Raw genomic sequence first — 25,126 nt, forward strand, 5'->3', positions numbered from 1 at the left:
GACTACTTACTAAACACCCAAATTTTTGCTGGGTAGCAGCAGTTCCCACATGTTTTCTGATATGAACTTTTTCATCATCAACTTAATCTTGCCATTGTTATTTTTTTTAAGAACCAGAATGACAGCTCCCCATTTCTTCTCCTTGGTGTATCAAGTTTTCTTCTTTATCCCTCCGTTAGTCCAACCTAACTTTTGCATGAGTGGTAACTTCAAGCATTCACCACTTTAAATGACTAACAAAGGAGGAAAAATTGCTCATCGTTGTCTTGTAATGACATATTTCTTTCTGAATGGAAAGGCATTTTTCTCGAAACTTTCTAATATTACCTCTTGGGCTTTATTTCAGGGCCCTGGAATGGCAAGGAAATTTTCAGCACCTGGACAGCTCTGCATCTCCATGACCTCTAACCTGGGTGGCTCTGCCCCCATATCTGCAGCATCAGCTACCTCTCTAGGTCACTTCACCAAGGCTATGTGCCCCCCACAGCAGTACAGCTTCCCAGCTGCCCCTTTCAGCACTCAGTGGAGTGGGACAACTGGCCCAGCACCACCACCCCTCAGCCAGTTCCAGCCTGTGGGGACTACATCTTTGCAGAATTTCAACATCAGCAATTTGCAGAAATCCATCAGCAATCCCCCAGGTTCAAACCTGAGGACAACTTAGCGAGACCTATAGACAGGACTGGGTAGACTGTGGGGGAAGGGAGGTAGCCTATATGCTAACTACTATGCTGCATATAACTGGTTGTTTCTTGCCAGGAGAATGTTTATAACCACCATACTTAACCCTCAGGATGGAGAATCTCCTTTCTTTCCCCTTCTCTTGGAAGGACAGGGGAAAAGCAGTTTCTTATGAAAGGTCAGCTTCTTATTTAAGCTTCCCTGCTTCTCTATCCAACAGCCAGGGCAATGAAAGAGAAGTCATTGGGACAGCCACTGGAGATCTCATTATCAAAGCAAACCCACCTGTGCTCTGAGGGTCAAAGTCCTAGCATGAGGCTTAATAACAGCACACTTCATGTCTTGCCCTAAATCCCTTCCCTACAGAGACCTGCCCTCCACCCCAAGAGTCCAGACCACAGGATAAAAATTTGTTGGGATCTTTCTTTCCCATGGTTCCCTTTCAGCTCACCTTCCTTGGAGCCCAGGTACTGGGGAGCTCAAGCAGAATGGAGTTGCAGCTCTTGCTTTAAAATAGGTCATACTGCTTTTAAGTAAACAATATTAATAGCTTTGACTGCAGCATTAGCCATTTAAATTGTTTTTTTAAAGTTCCCTGCGGACATGTAACTTTGCCATCAGTTTTGATGTGGAAACACTGTGATATATAAATGTTGTTGGACAACAGTAGTTAAGAGTGGAATATAGAGGGTTAAAAAAAAGTTCCAAAAAAAGCTAGCTATATCCATACACTTATTGGAGACACTTTAACTTTTTCCTTTGTATTTCCATTGTATTAGATAAATAAATGTGAATGTAAAATTGTAAAATTACTGTACTTGAATACTTGTCTGTTCTCCAAGTATTGCTTGCTGGACATTTTAGTGCCTTGGACTTCTATTGCTTCTGCAGTTAGCATCATCTTCCCAGCAGACCCCAGCCAGAGGACAGGCTGAAAGAACCTTTAGGTCTGTGTGATCCAGGATTAGGTATACTACAGGGCAAACCATCCAGTAAACTTAGCCCAAAGGAGGTCTTGAAAGAGGGTGGGAGGGGTTATGTTGAGAAAGTTGGTTGGAGGCAGGAGTATAGGGGGAAAAGTGATTTTAACTATATTGAGCAGTTAGGTTGAGGTCCTAGGGAGTGGTATGTATTAAGTAGTAGAAAGAAAAGGTTGAAGGATGAAGAGGAAGCTTGTTTATGATAGTGACATCTGCTAGCCAAGCTCATTACTTCCAGAAGCCTTACTTATTGTTCCAGAGTAAGAGCAGAGAAGGCACCAGATGGAGAGAGTATTGTCTGAAAAAAGTTGGTTCTTAAGCTATCAAGTGGTCCTGAAGGGGCAGAATAACATGAGGAGGAAAACTGCTTGAGGGATAGCTGCTGGGATTGTTTTCCTTTCCTGTACACCAGGGGCCTCTCAACCTGAAACAATAACCATTGCTGCCATTGGAGGCCCTGAAACCACTGGTATCTAAGCCACTTCTACTTATGAAAAAACTAATTTTTCCATTCCTCCTTTCTCTGAGATGCCCAAGTGCTATCAAAAACATAACTTATTGTGCCACCTTTTATACATTTCTACATCTACTTGCAATTTCCTCTCATCTTATCATTCAGAAATAAGAATTCCCTGAATAATACTGCAACCAATCAGTATTACTCAGTGCTGCATCTAGCTATGTTGGGGTTGAGTCACATGTCCTGATCTTGTGAAACTCCAGAAAAGCTCCAAGGAAAAAAAGACTTGCCTAATTATTTGGTATTTCTGCTGTCTATAGAAATATGGAAGGTACTTGGACTTCTATTTCTGTGGTTGCTTCTCTGTTCACATAATAAAAGGGAGAGAAACATTTCCAACCCCAATCCAGTTTTGATTTACAGCAGAGGACACCTTGCAAAACAAAAACTTGGTCACAAGTAGTGGCAAAGGTGGCTATCCTGCATGTTCTTTGAATGGTCTATTTTCTGAGTTAAATGGTATAAGGCTCTAAAGCTGCAAATGAAACAGCTGAATGGTTTTAGGGAAACAGAAGAGGGTGGGAGGGATGTGAACTTTGATAACCATATAAACATTTTGCTTTTTTTTTTTTTTTTTCCAATTTTGAGGAAAAGGCCATGCCTAAAATGGAAAGGATGGGGAAGATGTTTGGGTAAGGATGGAATAAAAAAGATCCCAATAACTGAGAAATGAGCCATCTAATAGGACAGAAATAGGAGAGGTGACAACATTCTGCCAGAAGAACCGGGCAGCCAAATGCAGCACATTAACTATTTTGGTTTAAAAGTTTGAGGGGCTTTTCACTTACAAAAAACATTTACCAGGTTAAACATTTACAAAGGACTGGTTTTTATTTACTATTGATTTCCCACCTGTGGATGAAATAACTGAAACCTAGAGGAATAAACTAATGCTACTGAACTGTTTAAATTATTTTGTGTTAATAGTACACTTTGAGTATCTTTTTCCACATTTTAGAAAAAAACTTGTTTCTTAATTACAAATGTTTTCTTTACATTATTTAACAATGTACACTGTAAAAAAATAAAATAAAATAAATTCAAACCTTGGGGGTTTCTGAGCAGCCGTTAATTGTACATTTTGCACTAACTGGCCGTCGCGCTTCTTGTAAGATTGCGCTTTGCGCTGCAGTTTGTTACCTTTGTAGACTTATTTAATGAAACCATTCAAATAAACCGAACTTGCTTTTGTTGAGCTGTGGGGTTTCATTTGCAGCCTTTTTTTCAATTTGCCAGAGCCCTGGTGGCCTGAGTCCTAAGACCCCTAACTAATAAAAATCTCTACTTACAGCAAATTGAGCCCTTGGCTAAGATTACATTGGAGATACAGGATATCTTTTTTCCCTTTCAGGCACAGGTTGTCAGACATGTAAACAGTGACAAACTATTGATGAAGGACTCCCATCAAGACCCTGCCATTGGGGGAAGAGTGAAAGGAATGATTAGGATAATATCCATGTCCTAAGCTTTCTCAAAGAGCTATTTTCATGGTGTACGCACTTGTGTCTTGGCTAACAATATATTATTGTATGACAGCCAAATGGCGAATACAGTCCAAGAAAGTATCCGACAGTTAATTTCTCCAATGGAATAGACTAAGGCAAAATCCTCACACTTAACCTACAGGGGAGGGGAGTCTTGCTCTATTAATTGAGCAAGTCTAGACTCAATATTGAAAAGGGATCAAAACAGCTAGATACAATATTGCATGATAAGTAGATGATATGTTTTTAAAAAGCTCTTGCAGGGTCAAGCTTTCTCCCATAGACTATGTGCTAGTCACTGGGAGATATTAAAGTCTCTACCATCATAATCCTCATTAACATTTATACAGAATATTGGTTGAGGTTTGACTTGATCCTCAAAATGAACTCCTCAGCACCCTAGTACTTCACAGGCAGCACATTTATCCCTTGAAAAATGCTAATTATGGTTCCCAAGACACGAGTGAACCTAACGAATGATTCTTCAGTGGAAGGGAGAGGGAGACAAAAGAAGAGTCAAGAAGTACAGATTCCAGTGAATGTCAAGCTTTAAAAGAAGGTTGTTACACTAATTCCAAATGTGAGAAGTGCAGGTTTTAGTAGTTGTTGCTGGCTCTGTAGGAGGTAACTGTGCTTTACTTTATTAGAGACCCAAAGATTTCTACCGGAGCCTGAGCTGTTACAAAGAGGTTGGTCTGTAACCTTTATGCAGGGAGTTTTTGATCTTCAAGCTATTAAAGGAAATAAATGCAGGTTGAGGGTGCCATTAAAAAGGTTAAAAATGAAGAAAAGAGAATGGCCTAAGGAGAGCAGAAGTATTAAACAGCAAAGCTGGGTTATCTTTGTTCTCAAGATGTTTTTTACCCATTGGCTTGGTCTTTCATTCTTAATTCAGAGAATGTGCTTACTACTAACAGAAAATAGGTACGGCTGGAAGTTGCCAACTAGCAACTCATAAAACCCATATTTTATTAACAAGTTTGTAGCCTTTAAGAAAGGCAAAAGACTCGCAGACCAATAGCAAAAGGAGAGGTATTTACCTTCACGCCTAAGGACCACTTTTCTGGGTGGCTCTGCTGGACTTAACCAAGCATTTACAAGCTGTGTGTATTTACAAGCTCTGATTGACTGGCACTCCTTCCACAGCTCTTGGTTGTTTTATCTGCAGTCTACTTAGAAGACAGGCACTGAAATCTGTTGGATTAAAAAACATATCAAGGCTCACAAGAAGGTCCCTTGAAACAATCACTTTGGGAAAATGCTTTGACTAAGGTCTGGTAAGTCCAAGGGAAGGTAAAGCTCTTCTGCGTGGCCTCCTAGGATCTTCCTACATCTTTATATGGCCCACTATTGTAAGGATTCCAGGCTCCAGTTAATGGGGATCCAATTTTCTTTTCTTCAGGCCCTGGTTCTTCCTGTAAGGGCTACAGTTCCCTGTGGAAAATTTTTAAAAACTGATCAAATGCTATGATCTGAAAATAATATGTTAAATACACAAAGAAATAAACAATCTTTGACTCCCCCTCAATAATATTCTGACTCTAAGAACCCAGTGTTAAGAAACTAAATGAACAGAAAAAAAATACATCAGGTTCACACCCACCCACAGTTATTCTCAAGTAATCAAAGGCTAACAACGCTGACTGTGCAGAATCCTGTGTAAGAGAAGATCCAAAGTTTAGTTGAGAGCTTCATGAAGCACAGTATTGGAGGGGAATAAAATGCCTATTCAGTTAGGCAAATATTAAGCATCTACTTAGTGCAAAGCACTTACAGAGGTGCTAAGGACATAAAGCCAAAAATTAAAGTCTTGCTCTCAAGGAGCTTACATTCCACCAGAACTCTAAATACGGTATTAAATGGTAAGTAGACATCATGGGCACAGAGACAGTAACACATACCCTGCCCTAGGAGGCCTGAAAAGAAGATACAGATTCTGTTACACATTACCCTGAGGAAGAGTAAGTCTGCCTTGAACCAGGATCCTAGTCAGACAAATCAGACCAACATTGTCTTCCCCTCTTGGGCAGCTTCTATCATGGACTAGCATGAGTCTTTGCTGACCTTGGGACTGAAGCCTAGATCTTCCCTATTCTGCATGCTCTGGTACCTGAAAAGGAGGGCTTTGGGTAGCTCAGGTTGGCAGGTATCTTGCCCCAGGCTGTCATGTGATTCTTTAAACCCGGCGTGGCAGGGGGGTGGGGTGAAGTGGGACCTGTGCTCTGCACAGGCTTGACCTCATTGATGTCTGCTGCATCCAAAGGGACATCCCACGTTTCGGGGTCATCTGTAGATACACAAAATACATTCACAGGAAGTAGGTTTCACACATCCAGCACACAGAAGCTAAACTCTCAGCTGCTGCTGCTTTTGATCAGTTAATTATGCTTCTCCCAGAAGAACTAACACTCTAAGCCACACTGACAGGAAATACAGAGAGAAAAGGAGGGCCTATCAATATGTATTGATCATGCAGATGAAGTGTCTATCTGCTTTTATTAGGGTAAATGTCAGGTGACAGAAAGCAATTTCCCTATCGTGGAGTCTGGTAACTTTTAGGAACCAGAGCAGCATGAATTCATCTCTCTCTTTTTCTTAAACATTCATTTTTTTTTAATTTCAAGTGTCAAATTCTCTCCCTCTCTCCAGCCCAACCAATGAGAAGACATGTAATGTGATACCCATTATACAGTGTGAAATTGTGCAAAACAGAATTCCCTATTAGCCACGTTGCAAAAAAAATAAAACAATAAAGAAAGTGAAAAAATATATGCCTTCACTCAGAGTTGATCAATTCTCTCTCTGGAGGTAGATAGCATTTTTCATGAGTCTTATGGAATTCTCTTGGATCATTGTATTGAACAGAATATCTAAGTTCTTCACAGTTGATCATCCTCACTATTGCTGTTAACTGTGTACAGTGGTCTTCTGGTTCTGTTCACATTCAGGACTTCCAGGGTTTTCTGAAATCATCCCCCTTGTCATTTCTCATAGCACAATAATATTCTATTGCAATCATATACCACAACTTGTTCACAGCCATTCCCCAACTGATGGGCATTCTTTGCCACCACAAACAAAGTTGCTTCAAATATTTTTGCATATATATAGGTCCTTTTCCTTTTTAAAATCTCTTTGGGATACAACCCTAGAAGTAGTATAGCTAGGTCAAAAGGTATGCACAGTTTTACAGCCCTTTGGGCATAGTTCCAAATTGTTCTCTAGATTGGATCAGCTCACAGCTCTACCATTAGTACATTAGTGTCCCTACCTTTTTCACCCTCACTCCAGCATTTGTTATTTTCCTTTTCTGTCATGTTACCCAATCTGACAGGTGTGCGGTGGTACCTCAGAACTGTTTTAATTTGCATTTTTCCAATTAGCAGTTATTAGACCATTTTTTTATCACTATACATAGCTTTGATTTCTTCTGCTAAAAATTGCCCATCTTTATCCTATGACCATTTGGAATGGCTCTTAGTTTAATAAATTTGGCTCAGTTCCTTATATATTTGATAAATGAGGTCTTTAACAGAGAAATCTGATGTAAATTTTTCCCCAGTTCCCCATTTTCCTTCTAATTTTGGTTGCATTAGTTTTGTTTGTGCAAAACCTTTTTTAATTTTTAATTTAATGTAATTGAGATTATCCCTTTTTTATCTTCTACAATCCCCTCTCATTTGGTCATACGATCTTCCCTTATCCATAGACCTTACAGGTAATTTTTCCCAGGCTCCCCTAATTTTTTATGATATCTCCCTTTATGTCTAAATTACACACCCATTTTGACTTTCTCTTGGTATATGGTGTGAGATGCTGGTCTGTGCCTAGTTTCTGCCAGATTGCTTTTTCCTCTTCCATCTAAACCAAATTTCTACCTTATTTCTTTTCTTTTCTGCCTTTAGTTTTGGCCAGAGCAGTGATTTCACTTACAGAGAATTCTCCGGAATGAAACTCAACCAGTGCAGAACTGAGATGGCGCACGTACGGTATGTCAGAGTCAAGACTTGAATTTTGGTCGTGGCCTTCCAGACTCTAAGAACTAGTCTCTATCTCCCCCACAATTATCTATAACTAAGTTAACCCTTTCATTAAGTGGCGAATACATGAATGCCTACTTTTGGAAACTGGGATTCCTGTACATCCATAATCTGGTGCTCCCCCCTTTTCCGCTCTTCCAAGGCATTTCCAAAAGTCACTAAAAACAAAAGGATTTTTGAAAGTCTTACAGAAAAACAGTCTTTACTAAAAGTCTAAGTCTGATTCATTCCACTTGCCCACCCACCTTCTAAAAATAGCAATATGTCTCCTCACAACAGGATTTAGCTACTGACCTTCAAGGAATTCTTCCTCAGTGAGTGGTTCTGGGATAGCAGCCACAGGAGTACTGTGCTTCAAGGGAGGGACTCCAAATCCTTTGGTTTGAACAAAAGAGAAAACACAGAATCAGAGCTGGAAAAAATCCCTGCAATTTAGTATCCTACCTTTAATCTAGTAACCTGACTGAAAGAGAGGTTAGTAATCAAGCTAGTTTAGTGGACATGCCAGGTCACAAGCCCAATCCCTTTGACTGCCAGGCCACTCTTCTCTCTGCTCTACCCACCTCGTCTATAGTTAATAGTCTTGTTTTTCCCCTCACAAAAGGGAAACCATCAAATTATTTCTTCCTTCAGCAATAAAATGAGAAAGAATTTTAGAGCAGAAAGAGACTTCAGAAGGAAAGCTTCTTCTACTTCCTAATACCCCTGAAATAATATTTGAGTTTTAAGGAGGAAACCCAAATATGGAGCTCATCTATGAATCTCGAGTACAAAGAGCTCACAAAAATCTGAGTTAAGAATCAGCTGGTATGGGACCAGCTAAACCATTCTTTACTCTTCTGCCTCAACTTTACCCCCATCCAAATTAGTTGCTAAATTCATATAAATTCTACCTCCATATGGCTTTCATCTATCCCCTTGTCTCCACAAATACAGTCATCAATCACCCTAGTAGTTCAAGTCTTCATCACCTCTCACTACTTGAACTATTTATAATAAGCCATAAATATACATTTACAATTAGTCTCCCTGCTTTCCAACTCTTCCTTCTTCAATTCATCTTCCATGGAGCTACCAAAATATTTTGTGTACAGCACAGGTCTGACACCTCTATGGTCCCCTCAGCTCAACATTTAAAGCCCTCCACAACCTAGTTTCAAAGGACTTTCCAGTCTTTTCCCTTATTACTCCATTTCACACACTCTCCCTTGCAGCCACAGACATTCCATCTCCTGTGTCTATATGTGCACATGCCACCCCCAGTGCCTTGAATGTACACCTTCAGGAATTCACCCTTTCAGAATCCTTCCCTGACTTCAAGGCTTGGCTTAGGTGCAACTTCTCACCCTGATCCTTCAGCTGTTAATGCTCCCCTCCTCCTCCTCCAATTAGCATGACTTGCATGCACATACACCTGCATCACACACAAATATACAAATTTTATCCCCATGATTTAGAACATAACTGAGGGCTTTGTGTCCTAAACACTTGTCATAGTGTTTGATAAATGTCTGTAGAAGTAAACTGAGTTAAAAGTGATACCAGATTTCATCTTGAGGTGACAATGTAATCTACTGAAAGTCAATACTCCATTCCCCACACCTTGCACTGTTACTGTGAGATTCTTTTCACATTAAAGACCATCCCAGTGAATAAAGGCATCCCTAAATTCCGGAAAAAATTCCTGGTTGCTGTGTGAAAGAAGTCGTGACTCCTGAAGAGGATAACATCTTAGGATTTCAATTTCTTCAGATGAAATTCTTTTCAAATACAGGTTAGACTAGATAGTTAGATAGAGGTCTCTTCCAAATTTGAGAATTCTGTGCTTCCTTCTCAGCATCCTTTGCCCTATCTATTGTAGTTAAGTCTAGTTTTGAGTTCATCAATTACTATAAGACATAATCGAAACCTTATTTTATATAATACCTTCCTTTTCTGACCATAGCTTCCTACCATTCCATCGCTTCCTACCATTCCATCTCTCTCGCTTCACCCCTCCTATTCACCCTCTATCCTTCATACTTTCTCAGACCATTACCTCTGATTTTACTTTTCTTCCTTCCCAATCTGAAATCTCAGAGCTACTACCATCACCTCTCAAAACCCTCATCCTGCTTGTCCTTTGATCATCCTTTGCCAGACTCCAACCTTGGTTTACTTCTCTGTCTGTCTTTTCAGTTCCTGCTCACAGGCTTCTGGGTGAAGCTGGACCATGCTGATAAACTGCACTCGAAATCCATGTTATGGATTTAACTGGGCCCTCATTATAGAAAAACAATTCTTTTAATAATAATTATATTAGCGCTTTAAGATCTGCAAAGTGCTTTACATTTGTTGTCTCTTTTGGTCCTCACAACAACCCTGTGCTATTGGTTTACAGATGAGGAAACTGAGGATAAGTAACCTCACAGAGGTTAAGGGTCTTGTCCCTGGTCTTATGACTGAGGTAAGATTTGAATTCAGATCCTCTTGACTCTTAAGTCCCCAACTCTATCCACTGCACAACCTAGATGCCTCCTTTTATTTTTCTTTTATTTCTTATTGATTCCCTAGCTCATCTCCCTCAGAAGTGATTCTAAAACTTGTCTTCTCAAGCTTCCACTACTCCTTCCCCAACTTTTTCAGCTGAGGACTCTGCCTCTTATTTTACTACAAAAATGTGAGCTTTTCAACATAAGATCTGCTCCCCTTCATTTGACGTCGTCCACAACTACATTCCTTTCCCCGGTCTCTGGTGATTCTGTTCTCTTTATTTCTGCTCCAGCAGAAATCATTCCTCTCCTCTCTCTCTCCTTCAGCCTCTTCCTCCTCAGTGCTTCCTTCGCTCCACCTTTAAGCATGACCATCCTTAAACATTTTTTAGTAGACTCTATCACTTCCTCAAGTTATTGATCATCAAAGTGATGTTCCAAAGCACAAGTTGGATAAGGCTACCTTCTCCACCCTCCTCAGTAAATTTTAGTGACTCCTTATCTCCTCCAGGGTCAAATACAAAATGCTCCTCCATTCAGAGGCCCCTCCTATCTTTCCAATCTTCTTACACCTTAGTCTCTTACTTACTCCTTCAATCTAGTGACACTGGCGACCTAGATACTCTACAAACAAGACACTCTTATCTCTCTGCTCTGGACAATTTCTGTAGCTGCCCTCCAATGCCTACAATATTCTCCCTCCTCTTTTCAGCTTACTGACCTCCCTGGCTTCCCTTTAAGTCCCAACTAAAATCCTACCTTCTACAAGAAACCTACTTCAGCCTCTCAATTCCAGTGCCTTCCCTCTATTAATAATTTCCTACTTATCCTGTAGACAGCTTGTTTGTATATATTTATCTTCCCAATTCATAAATTCCTTGAGGGAAGGGATTATCTTTTTACCTTCTTATAACCCCAGCACATAGCACAGTTCCTGGCACACAGTAGCCATTTAATAAATGTTTATTGACTGATTCTCTATCTCCTTTTCCCTTTCTCAGGCGAACTACTAGAAAAAACTGTCTATATCCCCTGCCTCTCTTCTCCCTCCTTCTCAGCTCTTTGCAATCTGGCTTCCAACTTTATCACTCAGATGAAATTGTCTTCTCCAATATTACCAATAATTGCTTAACTGCTGAATCTGATGATATTTCCTCAGCCTATCTGACCTCTCTGCTGCATAGTTCTGGGTTCTCTCTCTTCTCTGGGCTCTCCTGACACGGCTCTCTCCTACTTGTCCACCTAAACTGCCCCTGAAGATTCTTTGCTTTCCATTTCACATTCCCCAGCTGTCGCTGTTTCCAAACCTCTGTTCTTCCCACACAGCACTGTGTCCCTGCCTTTGCATAACCTCTTCCCCATGGCTGGCACGTACCCTGCCTTTTCACCTCTGCCCTTCCTTCAAGACACAGTTCAAGTACAACCTTCTCCATGAACGTCCCCTTCAATTACCTTGCTTGGTTTGTGTTTACTCTCTTTATATTTATCCTGCACATACTTATATATGTACTTTTTGTTTCCCCATAAAAAAGTATAAACACTCCTTGTGAGCAGTGATTGTTTGCCTCTCAGTCTTTGTACCCCTTAGTGTGGGGCCTGGAACATAGCAGGCATTTAAGCAGTGCTCCCTAGAAGAGACATGGCCTCCCATGATCCCTGTGCACCTTCTCTCTTCGTCCTCGAGGGCTCCGTCACTGGCTTTTCTGATACACTATGACCCTGAAATTCCCCTGCCGGGGCTGCTATTTGATCCTGCCGCTGCTGCTTTTCCATCTGCTTCCGGAACTCCTGCTGCAGCTGCTTCTGCCGAAGCTTCCGCTGGTATGTGGCATCCCCCTCAAAGGACAAGATGTTTCTGCTTTAGAAAGAGGCAGACATGGAAGGCATAAGTCTGTTTCTCTATTACAGAAGCTAAAAGACTTCTGGTGTTAGGAGTTGGAAGCTCCCTACTATGCATAACAGGAAGAGGAAGAAACACGAGGGAGTGGAGGGCCCCCTACCATAAATCATGTCCTGGCTCGCCCTCTGCCTTGATGGCAGGAACTTCTGTGCAGCCTGTTCCACAAGAGGATATCACCTCCTTCGCCTGTGGGTGTGCAGGAACCATGTTCTTTAGGCAGCTGTGATATCTTGTCTGTTCTACAGAGGGTTCAAAGTCTTGTTTTTTGATATTTGCTAAGTCCAGTTCAGATGGGAGCTATTAAAAAAACAAAAACATGACAATCTAAATTTTACAATCCTCTGTACTATATTTCCTCTAATTGTTGAGAAAGTTAAAGCAACCCAAGGGCTTCATCATATATTTTGTGAAGGACCCGATCTGTTTCTCCTATTGCCAAAGGACAAAGTACACACAAACAAAACACTTTGAACTCCCTATCACCATCCCCACCATCTTCTTTGCTTCTACTCACATGATTTCATCACTGTCAGAGGAAGTCAAACAACCCTGTCTGCAGGGACCACTACAGATTCATGCTTCCTAACCACAGCCAGGCCACCCCCAATGCGTGGCAATTCTGTTGACTTTTTCTCTCAGGTTGACTTTAGCACTGCAAGTGCCAGTTGTCTCAAACCTCTTCTGACCAAGCCTCATGCCACTCTCCCCACCAGCTCTCAGAAAAAAAATGACTTTGTCTCCGACTTTATTAAGAAAAACAAGGCCTTCAGGCAATAGGTCCCTCATCTTGACTCTATGCCCCATAAACCCTTTTTATTTTCACCCATCTTCATCTCCTTCCCTCAAGTCTCTCAAGAAAAGGAGGTTTTTCTCCTTGCCATGGATAGCCCCTTTATTTGTTCATTTGGTCCCAAATGCTCCTATATCTTGACAACTTGTCCCAATAATCATTCACTCTTCCTCTTTCTTACCTTCAATCACTCCCTACCTACTGGTTCCTCTATCCTTAAAAACCTTTGACCTGATTCTGTCATCTTCTCAAGCTAAACACTTTTACTGCTAAATTCCTACTAGAAAAAGTAGTCTACTCTCTACCTTTATTTCTTCATGACCATTCTTAAACCCTTGCAATCTGACTTCTGACTCCACCACTCAACTAAAACTGACTTCTGACTCCACCACTCAACTAAAACTGTTCCCTGAAAGGTTACCAATAATCTCTTCACTGCTTTGTTTTCTGATGCCTTTTCTCAGTCCTCCTTGCCTTTCTGCAGCTTCTGACACTGACACACACCTCTTCCTCCTTGATACTGTCTCCTCTCTTGGTTTATGTAACATCACTCTCCCCAGCATCTCCCACCTGTCTGACCATTCTTTTTCAATCTGATCCCTAAGTATGGATGATAGCAGGTCATCCTCTTACTCTCTCTTCTAAATCTATATAATCCCAACTTAATCTCTCTCCTGATGCCAACCCTACCTCACCAGCAACCAAGCAGATTTTTGGATGGTCCCTCAATATGTGCCAAACTTATCATCTTTCCTCCTAAAACCACCCACACACTTCCAAACTTCCCTATTTTCGTCAAGGTTCACAGTAACAGTTACAGTTGCAAGTTACCCTGGTTAACAACCTGAGTCTTCCTCAACTCTTCCTTTCCCCTTAGCCCCATCATCCAATTCATGGCCAATTTCTATCAGTTCAGCTGGCATAATGTTTCTCCGGTCTCTCCACTTCTCTTTACATGGTGATCAGACTAATTCGAGTCTCTCATCACATCTTACCTGGACCATTAAAACTGACTCAGAACTGGTCTCCCTACTTCTGGTCTCTCTTCTCTCTTATCTATTCTCCAAAGAACTTCCAAAACAATCTTCTTAAGGTACAGGTTTCATGATATCACTCCCTTCCTCAACAATTATCAGTGGCTCTCTATTGTCTCTAGGATAAAAATACAAATCCTCAACCTGGCACTTACAGATCCTCTACAGTCTGGTTCCAACTTACCTATCGAGCCTTATTTCATAGCATTCCTTTTCACTAATGTTAAATTCTAGCCAAAATGGACTGCCAGGTATTCCTCTAATTTAACATCTCATCTCAAGTATAGGATGGACTAGATAGCTGGAATGGTCTCTCCCAGATTTTATGTTTCCTATTGCTGTTCATATTCTTACATGTAGTCTCCCATACTTCCAATGTACTTTCACCTCATAGTCATGTTTCACAATCACTCTTCCTTCAAGGTTCAGCTCAGGTGGTATCTCCCCAAATTACCTTACATTTCCCTGCCTGTGTACACTTTATATACTCTAGAAGAATAGATTCCTAAGGGCAGAGATTAACTCATTTTTAATCTTTCTTGCAAGAGCACCTAGGTTAATAAAGAGTTGTTGAACATCTTCCTTAATAGAAACATAGAGGAAGCTATGGGCCAAATAATGACAGGCCATTACTATTCTGCTAATTCAAAAGCAATCAAGTAGTTTTTCTTCAATTTTGTACTGTAATCTGAAGAATATTAATTCTAAAATGAAATGTGATTAATTTCCTAGTGTTATCCAGCTGAGCATCACATTTTGTTTATTAAATTCCTGAATAAAAAATATCACATCGAAGAATTACTTTAACTACATAACAAGAAAATCTTTTCCTCCATTTCAGCAGTGCTTCCAGAGAGTGTACCACAAAATCCAAACTGGTCATCTCAAAAAATTCAGTTTTCCCATTAGCTTCTCTCTGGTCCAAATTATAACCAGAGAAGTATTGATGACCATGAATTATGCTCTCTCCTCTCCTCCTTCCTGCTACTCATTTTCTGTCCCTTTACTTATCACTGAAAAAGGAAGAGGGCTTGTCTCCGGTTAAGACAATCTATTAAAAATATTACTTAGGGCTGCTCAAGGATTCCTTTGAGTTTCCTCTTCTTCAACCATTACTATGGTTAAGAGTGTTCTTAGTAAAGATTTACCTTCTTAGTTTTCTCAACAATTGGATTTGAAATCTCCCCAATAATACAAAGACTGGGTCATGAATCTGAATTTGCTACAACAGGCCAAATTATATCCATTTTCCCCTTTCCTGTCCACAGTATAATTTCTCACACACCTGTCGTGGAAGCTCATTTAAAGATTTCAGGTAGTCCTTGTCCAAGATACAATTCCCAAGAGCATTCCCAAAACACCTGGAAATAAAAAGAGAAATGGAGAATGTGAGCCTGCAGGGTAGGAATACCACTTTTGAACAGTAATAATAATAGTGTTTCTCTCACAACCATCCTATAAGGAAGGTAATGCAAGTATTCATAACTCTACTACAGATAAGTGATCCTGAATTCCAGCAGCTTTAACTTGGACCCTAGAAGTCAACTGCCAGGGACCCATTATATATTTTATAACTTGGGGCCCAGGATTCAAAGAAGCCCTTTAATTCCATTATGCTATTGAGCTCAAAAGGTCAACCTTTGAAGGCAGATGTTACAAGTAAGCAATCTTTGACCAAAACCCACGTAGCTTACCTGAGTGCTCGCTTCAGTCCATCTGTCACTGCCTCCTTTCTCGCCTTCTCCAAAGACAAAGCCTTTGACTTCAGGCCTTCGCTAACACCATAACCCACATCTTCATGATATGAGCCATCCTGGGAGAGAGGAGCTAAAACATGAGAGACTGTATCCTACCCACTGGACCACAAAGCTGTTCTTGTCCTAAGGAATGCTGGCTTGGACACAGCCCAAAACTTCAGATTAGCCTGTCGTCATGCAACCAGGCCTAGTCTGGGAGCTCTAGAAGAGGCTTTGAGATTTTAATCATGTGCAATAATCCAGATATCTTTCCACTGATTCCAACCCTACCCACAAAGTTCATGGATGCAGCACTTCCTTCATTTTTATTTTTAATTAGTTGATATTTATATCACACTTTAAGGTTTACAAAATATTTTACTTATTTCATTAGATCTTTGTAACAACCCTGTGAGGTAAACATTATTATCCCCATTTTATGGAAGAGGGTACTGAAACTGAGAGAGGTTAAGTAACTCACCCATGGTCACAAAACTCCCCTCACCTTTAGCTGGACCCTCACAAATGCACAGACCCCTACATAGAACTTGCCATTATTGAGGTCAACAAAATCTGAGAATAAGAAATAGACAGGGTTACACAGAATGCCAGAATCTAGGTCCCACTTTGCATTCACACTCACACTGTAGGAACTTGCCAACTCCAATAAATGAAATATGAATCAGAGGTCTTCAGTGCCAAGAAGCACACTCACCCACATTTTGCTGTGTGATGGAATGAGCCCAGCCATTGTAGCCAAACATTTCATTGGCCAGACTGATGACTCTATGACCTTCAATGTAACAGACCTGAGGGCAGAAAAAACTTGATGAAAATCCATTGCCATACTTCAATATAAACTAAATTATGCCTCAAAAGCTAACTCCTGAACATTCCTGACAAATTTGTATCTAGCATACTTTAAAGAACTGTCTGATCTGAAGCAGTCAAAATTAATGGTCTGCCAGAGTGGCAGTGAAAATATTAACACCAAACAATCTCCCAAAAGTGGCATAAAGTATATCATGGCAAGGAGATAGCCCTCAATTCTTGAAGGCTTTGCCTTTGTAATATATATGTCATCTGAGGACCAATCTAATTAAATCTGTAAATATTCATCCTCAGGATGAATAGTAAATAGTAATATTAATAATAAATAGTTTTAGCCATACCAAATGATGAGGGTCATCTTCTAAGCTGCAGAAGGGTAATAATCTGAATTAGTGGAGGGGGAACTGATGAAAATACACATCTTTTAAAGTCCTGCTTTCCCTTGCTTCTTCAAAGTTGCTGTGGCCAAGGAAATCATCACCTGGTATACATTACATTCTTGTAACGAATCTGCAAATGTAACTAGAATTTCAGATGACAGATATAGTCAGAGCATCTCTAATTTAGTAGCCTTCAAAATCAGCAGCCGGGCTCCCCCACCTTTGTATATCTGTAGAATCCACTGGGATACCTGAATGATCTGTGATTCTGTTGAGTTAGCTATTCCTTCCTCCAACACAGACTGAAACCTCTCTATGACTTAGCAGATGGTCTTCAGAAAGTACTGCAGCTTCCTTCCATTTTAGTTAGGATGGCCCTCAGATGACAAAGACTATTGTCAAGCCTGTACTGAAAATCTTTCCTGACTGGCAGAATATAGCACACCTCATTCTGCTTTGAGAACAAGGGTTACACCCTAGTCATAACAAGGCATTAGACTATGGCTTTCATGTAAAACACTGAAATAGGATACACGTGTGTTTTAAATAAAACAATAGTACACTGAACAGAAGTTTCATTTGATCCTCACGATAACCTTGGGGGAAGTAGGGGGGGGGTACAGAAGTAAGAAATAAAAGAGATCACATGTCCTTTAACTGCCAGTGGAGCATGTCTTCTGAAAGAAGAACTAACCTAGCAGGAAGACAGATTAAATATCAGAAGCTAAAGGAGATGAAACAGGAAGAAATTAAGAGACGTCCAGTCAGGTCTCAGCAGTCACAAGCCTCTTTCTCTGAAGGACTGGAAAATATCTATGATCAGAAGAGAAGTGGTCATCTGGGTCTGTCTGGACACTGAAGGCACTAGAAAAGCAAGCGGAGCTTCTGAGATCCCTATGTTCTTGCTGCTGAGGCCACAGAGATGACAGCTTTCAAGACACAATTTTCTTTTACCTTTTGGCCACCCCCAGCTTGTCGGCTACTGATGTATTCAGGGCCCAGCCTTCGTCTCAGAGCATTCTGGATGGCCTGGTACTCATCTGCTGTGTACTGGTACTAAAAAGGGAAAGCAGGTAAATTAATTTTTTTTCAGTATTCTCGCCAATGCATTGCTTTTAAGTGAAGAGAGGAGAACTAAGATCTCAAACTTCAGAGATGAAAAAAATACTCTGAGAAATAAAGGAGAGAAATCTGGAGTTCTTCCTTTCCACTGCACACAACTTTTTCTTCTGTTTCCCTCCCTAAATACATTTTCTACCCAAAAACCTCATTCAACTCATTCATTCATCATAAGTTCCTTGAATACTATGTGCAAGCTCCTAATAGGCAGTATGAGAGAAGTAAAAATAAATAAAATGTGGCTTGGGCCCTCAAGAAAATGCCAATCTAACAAAGTATTACTACCATTACGACTACTACTACTACTACTACTATTGCATCTACTACTACTACCACCACCACCACCACCAGCAGCAGCAGCAGCAGCAACAACAACTAACATTTACATAGCACTAAGTATGTGCCAGGCACTTTGCTAAGTGCTTTTTACAAATATCATCTCATTTGTCCCTGGAAGGGAGGTGCTATTGTTATCACCCCCATTTTTACAGATAAGGAAACTGAGGCAAGCAGACCAAGTAATTTTCCCAGGATCAAATAGGGTGAATTTGAACACAGCTCTTCCTAAACTCCAGGCCTGGCGCTGTGTATCTACTTCACTACCTATTATTTCATAAAATATTTAAGTACCATAAGTGAAATACAAAAAAAAAAAGTGTTAAGGGAATTCAGAGGAGGAAGAGAGGATTTCCAGCAGACTGGGGCAGTGCTATTGTTTGATCTAAGCACTGAAAGATGGAAAGAACTTGGGAAGAGCAAATATAAGGAAAGGTATGAAGACAGTGGCAGGTGTAGGAAAAAGAGGGGCAAGTTTGAGGAACAGAATAACCCAGTATGGCTAGAAATACAGAATAAAAGAACAGTGCTTGATGTGTGCCAGATCCTTAACATGTGCATTTCATTCCACAAGCCATCAGAAGTCACTGAAGATGTTGACAGAAAGGATTAAAAGAATCAGAGCTACAGCTGAGAGACAGAGAGACACAGAGAAAGTTGAGCAAGTAAAAGCCCCATGTTCTTATTTCTATACCTCTTCCCTGATGACTCAGTCCAAGCTTTTCGAAAGAAAAGCTGCCTAGATTATAACTATGGCAATGAGAAAAAACAGAAGAAAATGTCCTTGTCTCTTCCCTCTTTTGATATGACTCCTTTTTCAAATTAGGTTGATCTTCAGCATAAATGAAGCAGGCACATCTACTTCCCTATGGATAAGTTTCAACCCTCATCCTCAAACCCTTGCTTAGACTTTCATAATACATTCTAATCACCAGCCTCCTCACTGCCACAAAGTTGCAAGATGTTTCAAATTCGTATCTAAAAATTATATACTCTTTCCTTCTCTCTCCTCATATGGATTATCATTGCATTATACTTAGCAAGTCTGAGATGAAGCATAACTGCCCTTGTTTTTTATAGACAGACATACAAAGATATACACACACACACACACACACACACACACACACACACACACACACACATTTATGTATACTGGCTGGCAATGTTTTTACATTTAGAGCTCATTTAACTGACAGAGATTTTCTCTGTGAGCTAAGCTGTCCTGATGTAATATCAATAAAATTTTACTGAATTACTCAAGTTTTTACCAAATTTATTATGAAATGTGGGCTTCTTTCACAACACACATGAAGACAGTTATGGACCAAAATAATTACTATTCTTGGCCACTATAAAGTTCTACTCCCAACCAGCCTCAAAGATGTGTAGAGACCAAGTAGAAGAAACCTGAAGACTCACCTGCCCAAAAGACAACACAGTACTTCCACTGGGGGTGCCAGGAAGGCTCTCACAGCTTTTAAAGCTTGCTCCCTGATTCTCAGGCATCCTGATTTTGACTTCTCACTAGGAAGCGATGGCATAATACAAAGAACTCAACAAAAACTGAAGGGAAAGAAAAAATTATAAAACCAAGCAAAATGTCCTCCTGTCCTATACTCCAGTCCTTTTGCATCACTCATTTATCAGTCAGTTCTTTACCAAATCAATAACTCTAAGGTTCCTTCAGAAGTCAGGTTCTGCCAATCAAGGAGTCAATGGTCCTCTGGATTTTGCTTCTACTTTTCACTTTAAAAATTATATACCTAAAGGAACGAAGAGATCTCTGTAGAAGGTAAGACTTGCACCAGATCTGGATCTGAAGCGCAAATTTTAAGTGTTCTTTTATATCATCTGATATAGATGATATAAACTAGCCCTTTAAATAAAGTTGTTACTTAACTGCTCAAATAACACATCTTATTTACCACAGTACCTCAGACCACATACAACAGTAGACCACCCTCCTATCTTTGCCTAAAAACATGAAGGGGTGACCTTGAGTCCTATCATAAGATCTGTCTTCTTGGTAGAGAAGACTACTGACTACTGCTCCACGATGCTGAATGTAGTGTCAGGTATCACTGCTCTATCCACTGGCTTTAACTGTTTATCTTTGTTAAAATATGGGTCCAGCTAAATAGAGAGTATTATTAAGAACCAGTCAGTCAGGCCTTGTTTCAAGATTTCATGGATATTAAAGAACAACCCAATTCCCATACACACCACGGAAAATAAGCAAGATTTATAATGATTAAGAAATAAAGAGAGAAACTACAGTAAGCATCTTTATTCCGTCTAGGCAGCCAAAGGGAGAAACAAAGAAGCCTGCAGAAACTACAGGGCTGAGACAAATGAGCCAAGAGAGGAAATTTAGCATTCCAAGGAAATTATCTGAATATTGCAGCCAGGAAGCTAGAGGGCAGTCAAGAACTTGACAAAACCCAAAGGAAAAACAAAGAGTTCTCTACCAAGGAGGTTCCAAGAAGGTTCAGCACCCTCTGGGCTCTGGACTTCACATCTAGGACATGAAGACTAGAACCTGAAAAGTGACAAAGTTCTTACCCAGAGATCAGTGATCACTTCACACTCTCCACAAGGGAATATGAACTTCACCTGATGGCCTTGAAGAGCTCAAGCCTTGGGAAAGGAGAGCCAGTGACTCCCTCTTAAGTGCAGAGCAGACACTAGTGGAAAGGAGACCTAGGAGCAGACCCCATAAAAGACAGATCAGGACCAAAGAGGGGCCCACCAACCCTACTGAGTGTGCAATTTCTTTTTCTTTTTTTTTTTAGCTTATTGATTTTTAGTTTTCAACATTCACTTCCATAAGTTTTCAATTTTCTCCCCTTCCCTCCCCAAGGAGGCATGCAATCTGATATGGGCTCTACACATACATTCCTATCAAACACATTTTCACATTAGTCATGTTGCATAGAAGAATTATAACGAATGGGAGAAACCATGAAAAAGGAAAAATCAAAATGAAAAAGGAAAAATCAAAACAGAAAAGAAAATAGTCTGCTTCGCTCTGCATTCCAACTCCATAGTTCTTTTTTTGGATGTGGATGGCATTTTCCATCATGAGTCCTCTGGGAATGTTTTATGTCCTTGCATTGCTGAGAAGGGTCATTGCACATTGTGGCTGTTACTGTGTATAATGTTCTCCTGGTTCTGCTCACTTCACTCAACATCAGTTCATATAAGTCTTTCCAGGATTTTCTGAAGTCCTCCTGTTCATCATTTCTTACAGCACAATAGTACTCCATTACATTCACATACTACAACTTATTTAGCCATTCACCAATTGATGCGCATGCCCTCAATTTCCAGTTCTTGGCCACCACAAAATGAGCTGCTATATTTTTGTACATGTGGGACCTTTTCCCATTTTTATGATCTCTTTGGGATACAACCCTAGAAGTGGCATTGCTGGGTCAAAGGGCATGCACATTTTTATAGCCCTTTAGGCATAGTTCCAAACTGCTCTCCAGAATGGTTGGATCAGCTCACAGTTCCACCAACAAAGAATTAGTGTGCCAACTTTCCCACATCTTCTCCAACATTTATCGTTTTCCTGTTTTGTCATGTTAGCCAATCTGATAGGTGTGATGTGGTACCACTAAGTGTGCAGTTTCAAAGAACCACAGCATCTTAGAATTGGAAGGAGCCTTTGAAGTATCTAATTCGACTTCTATTTTAAGTAATCCACCCTCTGCTAAGGAACATACTACCTCCACAAGCAGCCTATTTCATTTTTGCACACACCTATTTATTAGAAAGTTCTTCCTTACGTACAAATGTTTGATTTAAATCAGAGAAAAGCTTGGGATAATTAAGAGCACTATGCATCTTCTCAAATATAATTTAGACTATAGCCTCCTGTTCAAGTCTGGCCCGTTCACTGTCCATCTGCAATCCCTATTCAAGATTAGTCCTAATGGACTAAATAAATGTACTACCACCCAACTGCATGTGATCATCTGGATAGCATTATGTTTTTTAATTACTTAGCTTTTCCTGTATAGATTATCAAGAAAACCTCATTTTTGTGGCTGTGGATCTCAATGAAGAGGGTTCCATGGCTCCAAGTAATCAGCATCATATTATCCACAAACAAAAACCTCTGGAGAACCTACTATTTAAAAAATTCCATTTCATTTGACTTTGGATAGGACATTTTTCATGACAATGGTCAACACTTTTAGCAAACATATTTCCCCACTTTTTGCCTCAAATGACACTGGTAATCAGAGGTTCACTGAATAACTTTCTGGTTGCAAGTACTAAGAAATTTTGTATGGTTTTAACACAGGGATAGGAGACTTGTTACATGCCCACAAGGAATTTTTTTTTTTACTACCAAGTCAAATGTTTTTTTTGTAATCAAACTATAAGCACAATGGGATCATGAAATCTTGACACCACTCAGTCATAAAGATATTGCTATGAAAATTGAGCAGAAACAGGAGAACATTACACACAGTAACAGCCACAGCATTCGAGACTTAGCCCTTCACAGCAACGCAACCTAAAACACTTCCAAAGGACTCGTGATGCAAAATACCATCCACATCCAGAGAAAGAACTAGGGGATCAGAATGTAGAATGAAGCAGACTACTTTCTCTTTTATTGTATTTTGTTTTTCTCATGCTTTCTCCCATTTGTTTTAATTCTTCCATGCACCATGACTAATATGAAAATGTATTTAATAGGAATGTATGTGTAGAACTCATGTAAGATTGCATATCATCTTGGGGAAGGAGGGGAAGAAAATTTGGAACTTATGGAAGTGATTGTATGTAGATTCCTTCATAAATGTGGGAAAACAGATGAACCCTTGTAGAGTGAAATAAGCAGAACTAGAAAATTATGAAAAATCACTATCATAATAAAGACAAAAAGAACATTAAAAGGAAAACAAATGCAGAGTGACTACAATAAATAATCTTAGTCCTAGAGAACAGACAATGAAAGACACCTCCCTACTCCTGAGACCCAGGTGGAAGAATACAGGGACAGAAGGTTATATACTCTGTCAGAAAGTCATCTTATTTGGTTGTTTTTACTTAATTAATTTCCTTGCTGCAAGGGAGGGTGCAATTCTGGGGATGATGGACATACATACAGGAATGACATAATGGCATGAAAACAAAAGACACAAATAAAATTAACTTTTTTAAAAAATCTGTAAATGTCAGAATTTTACCGTTTCATGTAGTATGAGTTTTTTAATGTTGATGGTTACTAAATTAATGACTTCGGTTTCTATGAAATAAAGAACCTGACTATTAAAAAATGTATATAAGAAGCCTGGGCAAATGGAATTCAGTCCTAGTAATAATCAGCTACCTCTTACTTTAACCTTAAGTTTAAAATAACCATCATTTCTCTCTCCTAAAAGAAGCTACTAAATGAAATGAAATTTTCAGACTCTTCCTTTCACAACTTCCTCCACACAAGTTTCAAAATTGAAAGTCACATTAGGAGTCAGGATCAGAAGGAACCTTAGTCCACCTTCATTTTCACTGAGGAGGAAAATGAGATTCTGAAAGTGACTTGCATAGTCCTATTAGTGGCAGAACTAATAATCCTAGCAAGCATTTCTACGGCCCTGTAAGGTTTAAAAAGCATTTTAATCTATTTGACTGCCCTGATCCTGACAGTCCCCTCTGGGAGGCAGGTGCTGCCACCGAGGTCACAGGGCTGGGAAGCGCGTGAGGCGGGGTCCAAGCTCAGGTCTTCCTGGCTCCCCAGCCCGGCTCCGCAGCCCGGCTCCCCAGCCCGGCTCCCCAGCCCGGCTCCCCAGCGCGGCTCCCCAGCCCGGCTCCCCAGGGACCCTCAGGTCTCTGGACTTGAAATCCAAGGGGCCTGAAATTACACCAATTATCAGACACATTCCAAAACTGCCTCTACCGCTATTCCGTAATATTGTGGGATGATATGCTAACATGCTTGGAACAGCATTAACATTATTAACACTAATAATGCAACTGTACACCAATGTGCATGGGAAGAAAAGTAGTGTAAACGCCCCCCCAAAAAATAGTTTCCTTGTAGACTTCTGAGATCACAAACATCTTTTTATAAGTTCCCCTACACCAGATTTAGCTCCTTTTTTTTAACTGAAGGAATTTTTAATTTTAATTGCACCTTAAGATCATAGATTTGGAACCGCAAGGGGCCATTAAGGTCACCAAATCTAAACTCCTTTTACAGATAAGGAAACTGAGGCCCGGAGAGGTGAAGCGCCTGGCGCAGTGAGATCCAGACTCCAGAGTCGCGGCTCTAGGCCCCGAACAAGGTCACCTCCTCACCCTCACCGTGCTGCAACCCTCCCCCGCCGCTACCCCCCCGCTCCGGGCGCCCGGCCATCCTCCGCGGCCAGCAACGTCGGACCACCCGGGGGGCCTGCGCCCTCGGCCGGCCGCGCTGCAATTACGGTAATTAAATCCCGCTCTCGGAGGTCGATCACGGCCGGGCTAGCCCGAAGATCGTGTTCTCGGTATCCGAGGCAGGAGAGACTAGGCACCGGCACGCCACCCACCCCTCCCGCACCCCCCAGGACTCATCACAGTCCTCACTTACCCGCCTCCAGAATAAGTCGAGCCCCACAACCAATAGCAACCTCCCAGGCGCCCAGTGCATGCAGGGAGAACAATTTCAAGCTAATCGGAAGCGAAAATGTTGGAGAGGGCGGGGCTACCTGGCGGAAATTGCAATGCAAGCTGGGAGGAGAGGCTGGCTCTGGGTCATCTCCGGAAGAAGGTCTGAACCTGAAGAGAGGGAGGGAGGAAAAAGCGAGTGCCGCAAAGGCCGGTGG

General features: G+C 40.7%; 2 protein-coding genes across 24 annotated transcripts in view; one reads left to right on the forward strand and one right to left on the reverse strand.

The window, feature by feature from the left end:
• Positions 1-3,376, forward strand: part of WNK1 (WNK lysine deficient protein kinase 1) — a 174,287-nt gene extending 170,911 nt beyond the window's left edge. For 16 of the 19 annotated variants that reach the window (XM_072654100.1, XM_072654091.1, XM_072654095.1 and 13 more), the window contains one exon: positions 347-3,376. In XM_072654100.1, the coding sequence (XP_072510201.1) occupies positions 347-664 (318 nt within the window). In that variant the 3' untranslated portion in view covers positions 665-3,376. The remainder of the gene's footprint in view (positions 1-346) is intronic. The other 3 variants (XM_072654109.1, XM_072654110.1, XM_072654111.1) reach the window with 1 other exon arrangement.
• On the reverse strand, positions 2,987-24,979 carry RAD52 (RAD52 homolog, DNA repair protein). Of its 5 annotated transcripts, none has more exons than XM_072654112.1 (13): positions 24,892-24,979; positions 20,868-21,005; positions 19,725-19,829; positions 17,802-17,903; positions 16,352-16,445; positions 16,142-16,209; positions 15,595-15,713; positions 15,186-15,261; positions 12,177-12,373; positions 11,841-12,034; positions 8,000-8,080; positions 5,776-5,952; positions 2,987-5,099 (listed from the first exon to the last, which is right to left on the reverse strand). In XM_072654112.1, the coding sequence occupies exons 3-13, from the start codon at positions 19,809-19,811 to the stop codon at positions 5,038-5,040; spliced, it is 1,257 nt and encodes a 418-aa protein (XP_072510213.1). In that variant the 5' UTR covers positions 19,812-19,829; positions 20,868-21,005; positions 24,892-24,979; the 3' UTR covers positions 2,987-5,037. The 5 variants fall into 5 exon arrangements, 4 of the variants coding, with proteins under 4 accessions (XP_072510213.1, XP_072510215.1, XP_072510214.1 ...); XR_011977070.1 differs by lacking the exon at positions 24,892-24,979 and adding an exon at positions 7,784-7,863 and having other exon boundaries at positions 4,969-5,099; positions 20,868-20,983; XM_072654114.1 differs by lacking the exon at positions 19,725-19,829.
• Positions 24,980-25,126: the final 147 nt, after the last annotated feature.

Source organism: Notamacropus eugenii, chromosome 3 (assembly GCF_028372415.1).
Source record: "Notamacropus eugenii isolate mMacEug1 chromosome 3, mMacEug1.pri_v2, whole genome shotgun sequence".
Classification (NCBI taxonomy): domain Eukaryota; kingdom Metazoa; phylum Chordata; class Mammalia; order Diprotodontia; family Macropodidae; genus Notamacropus; species Notamacropus eugenii.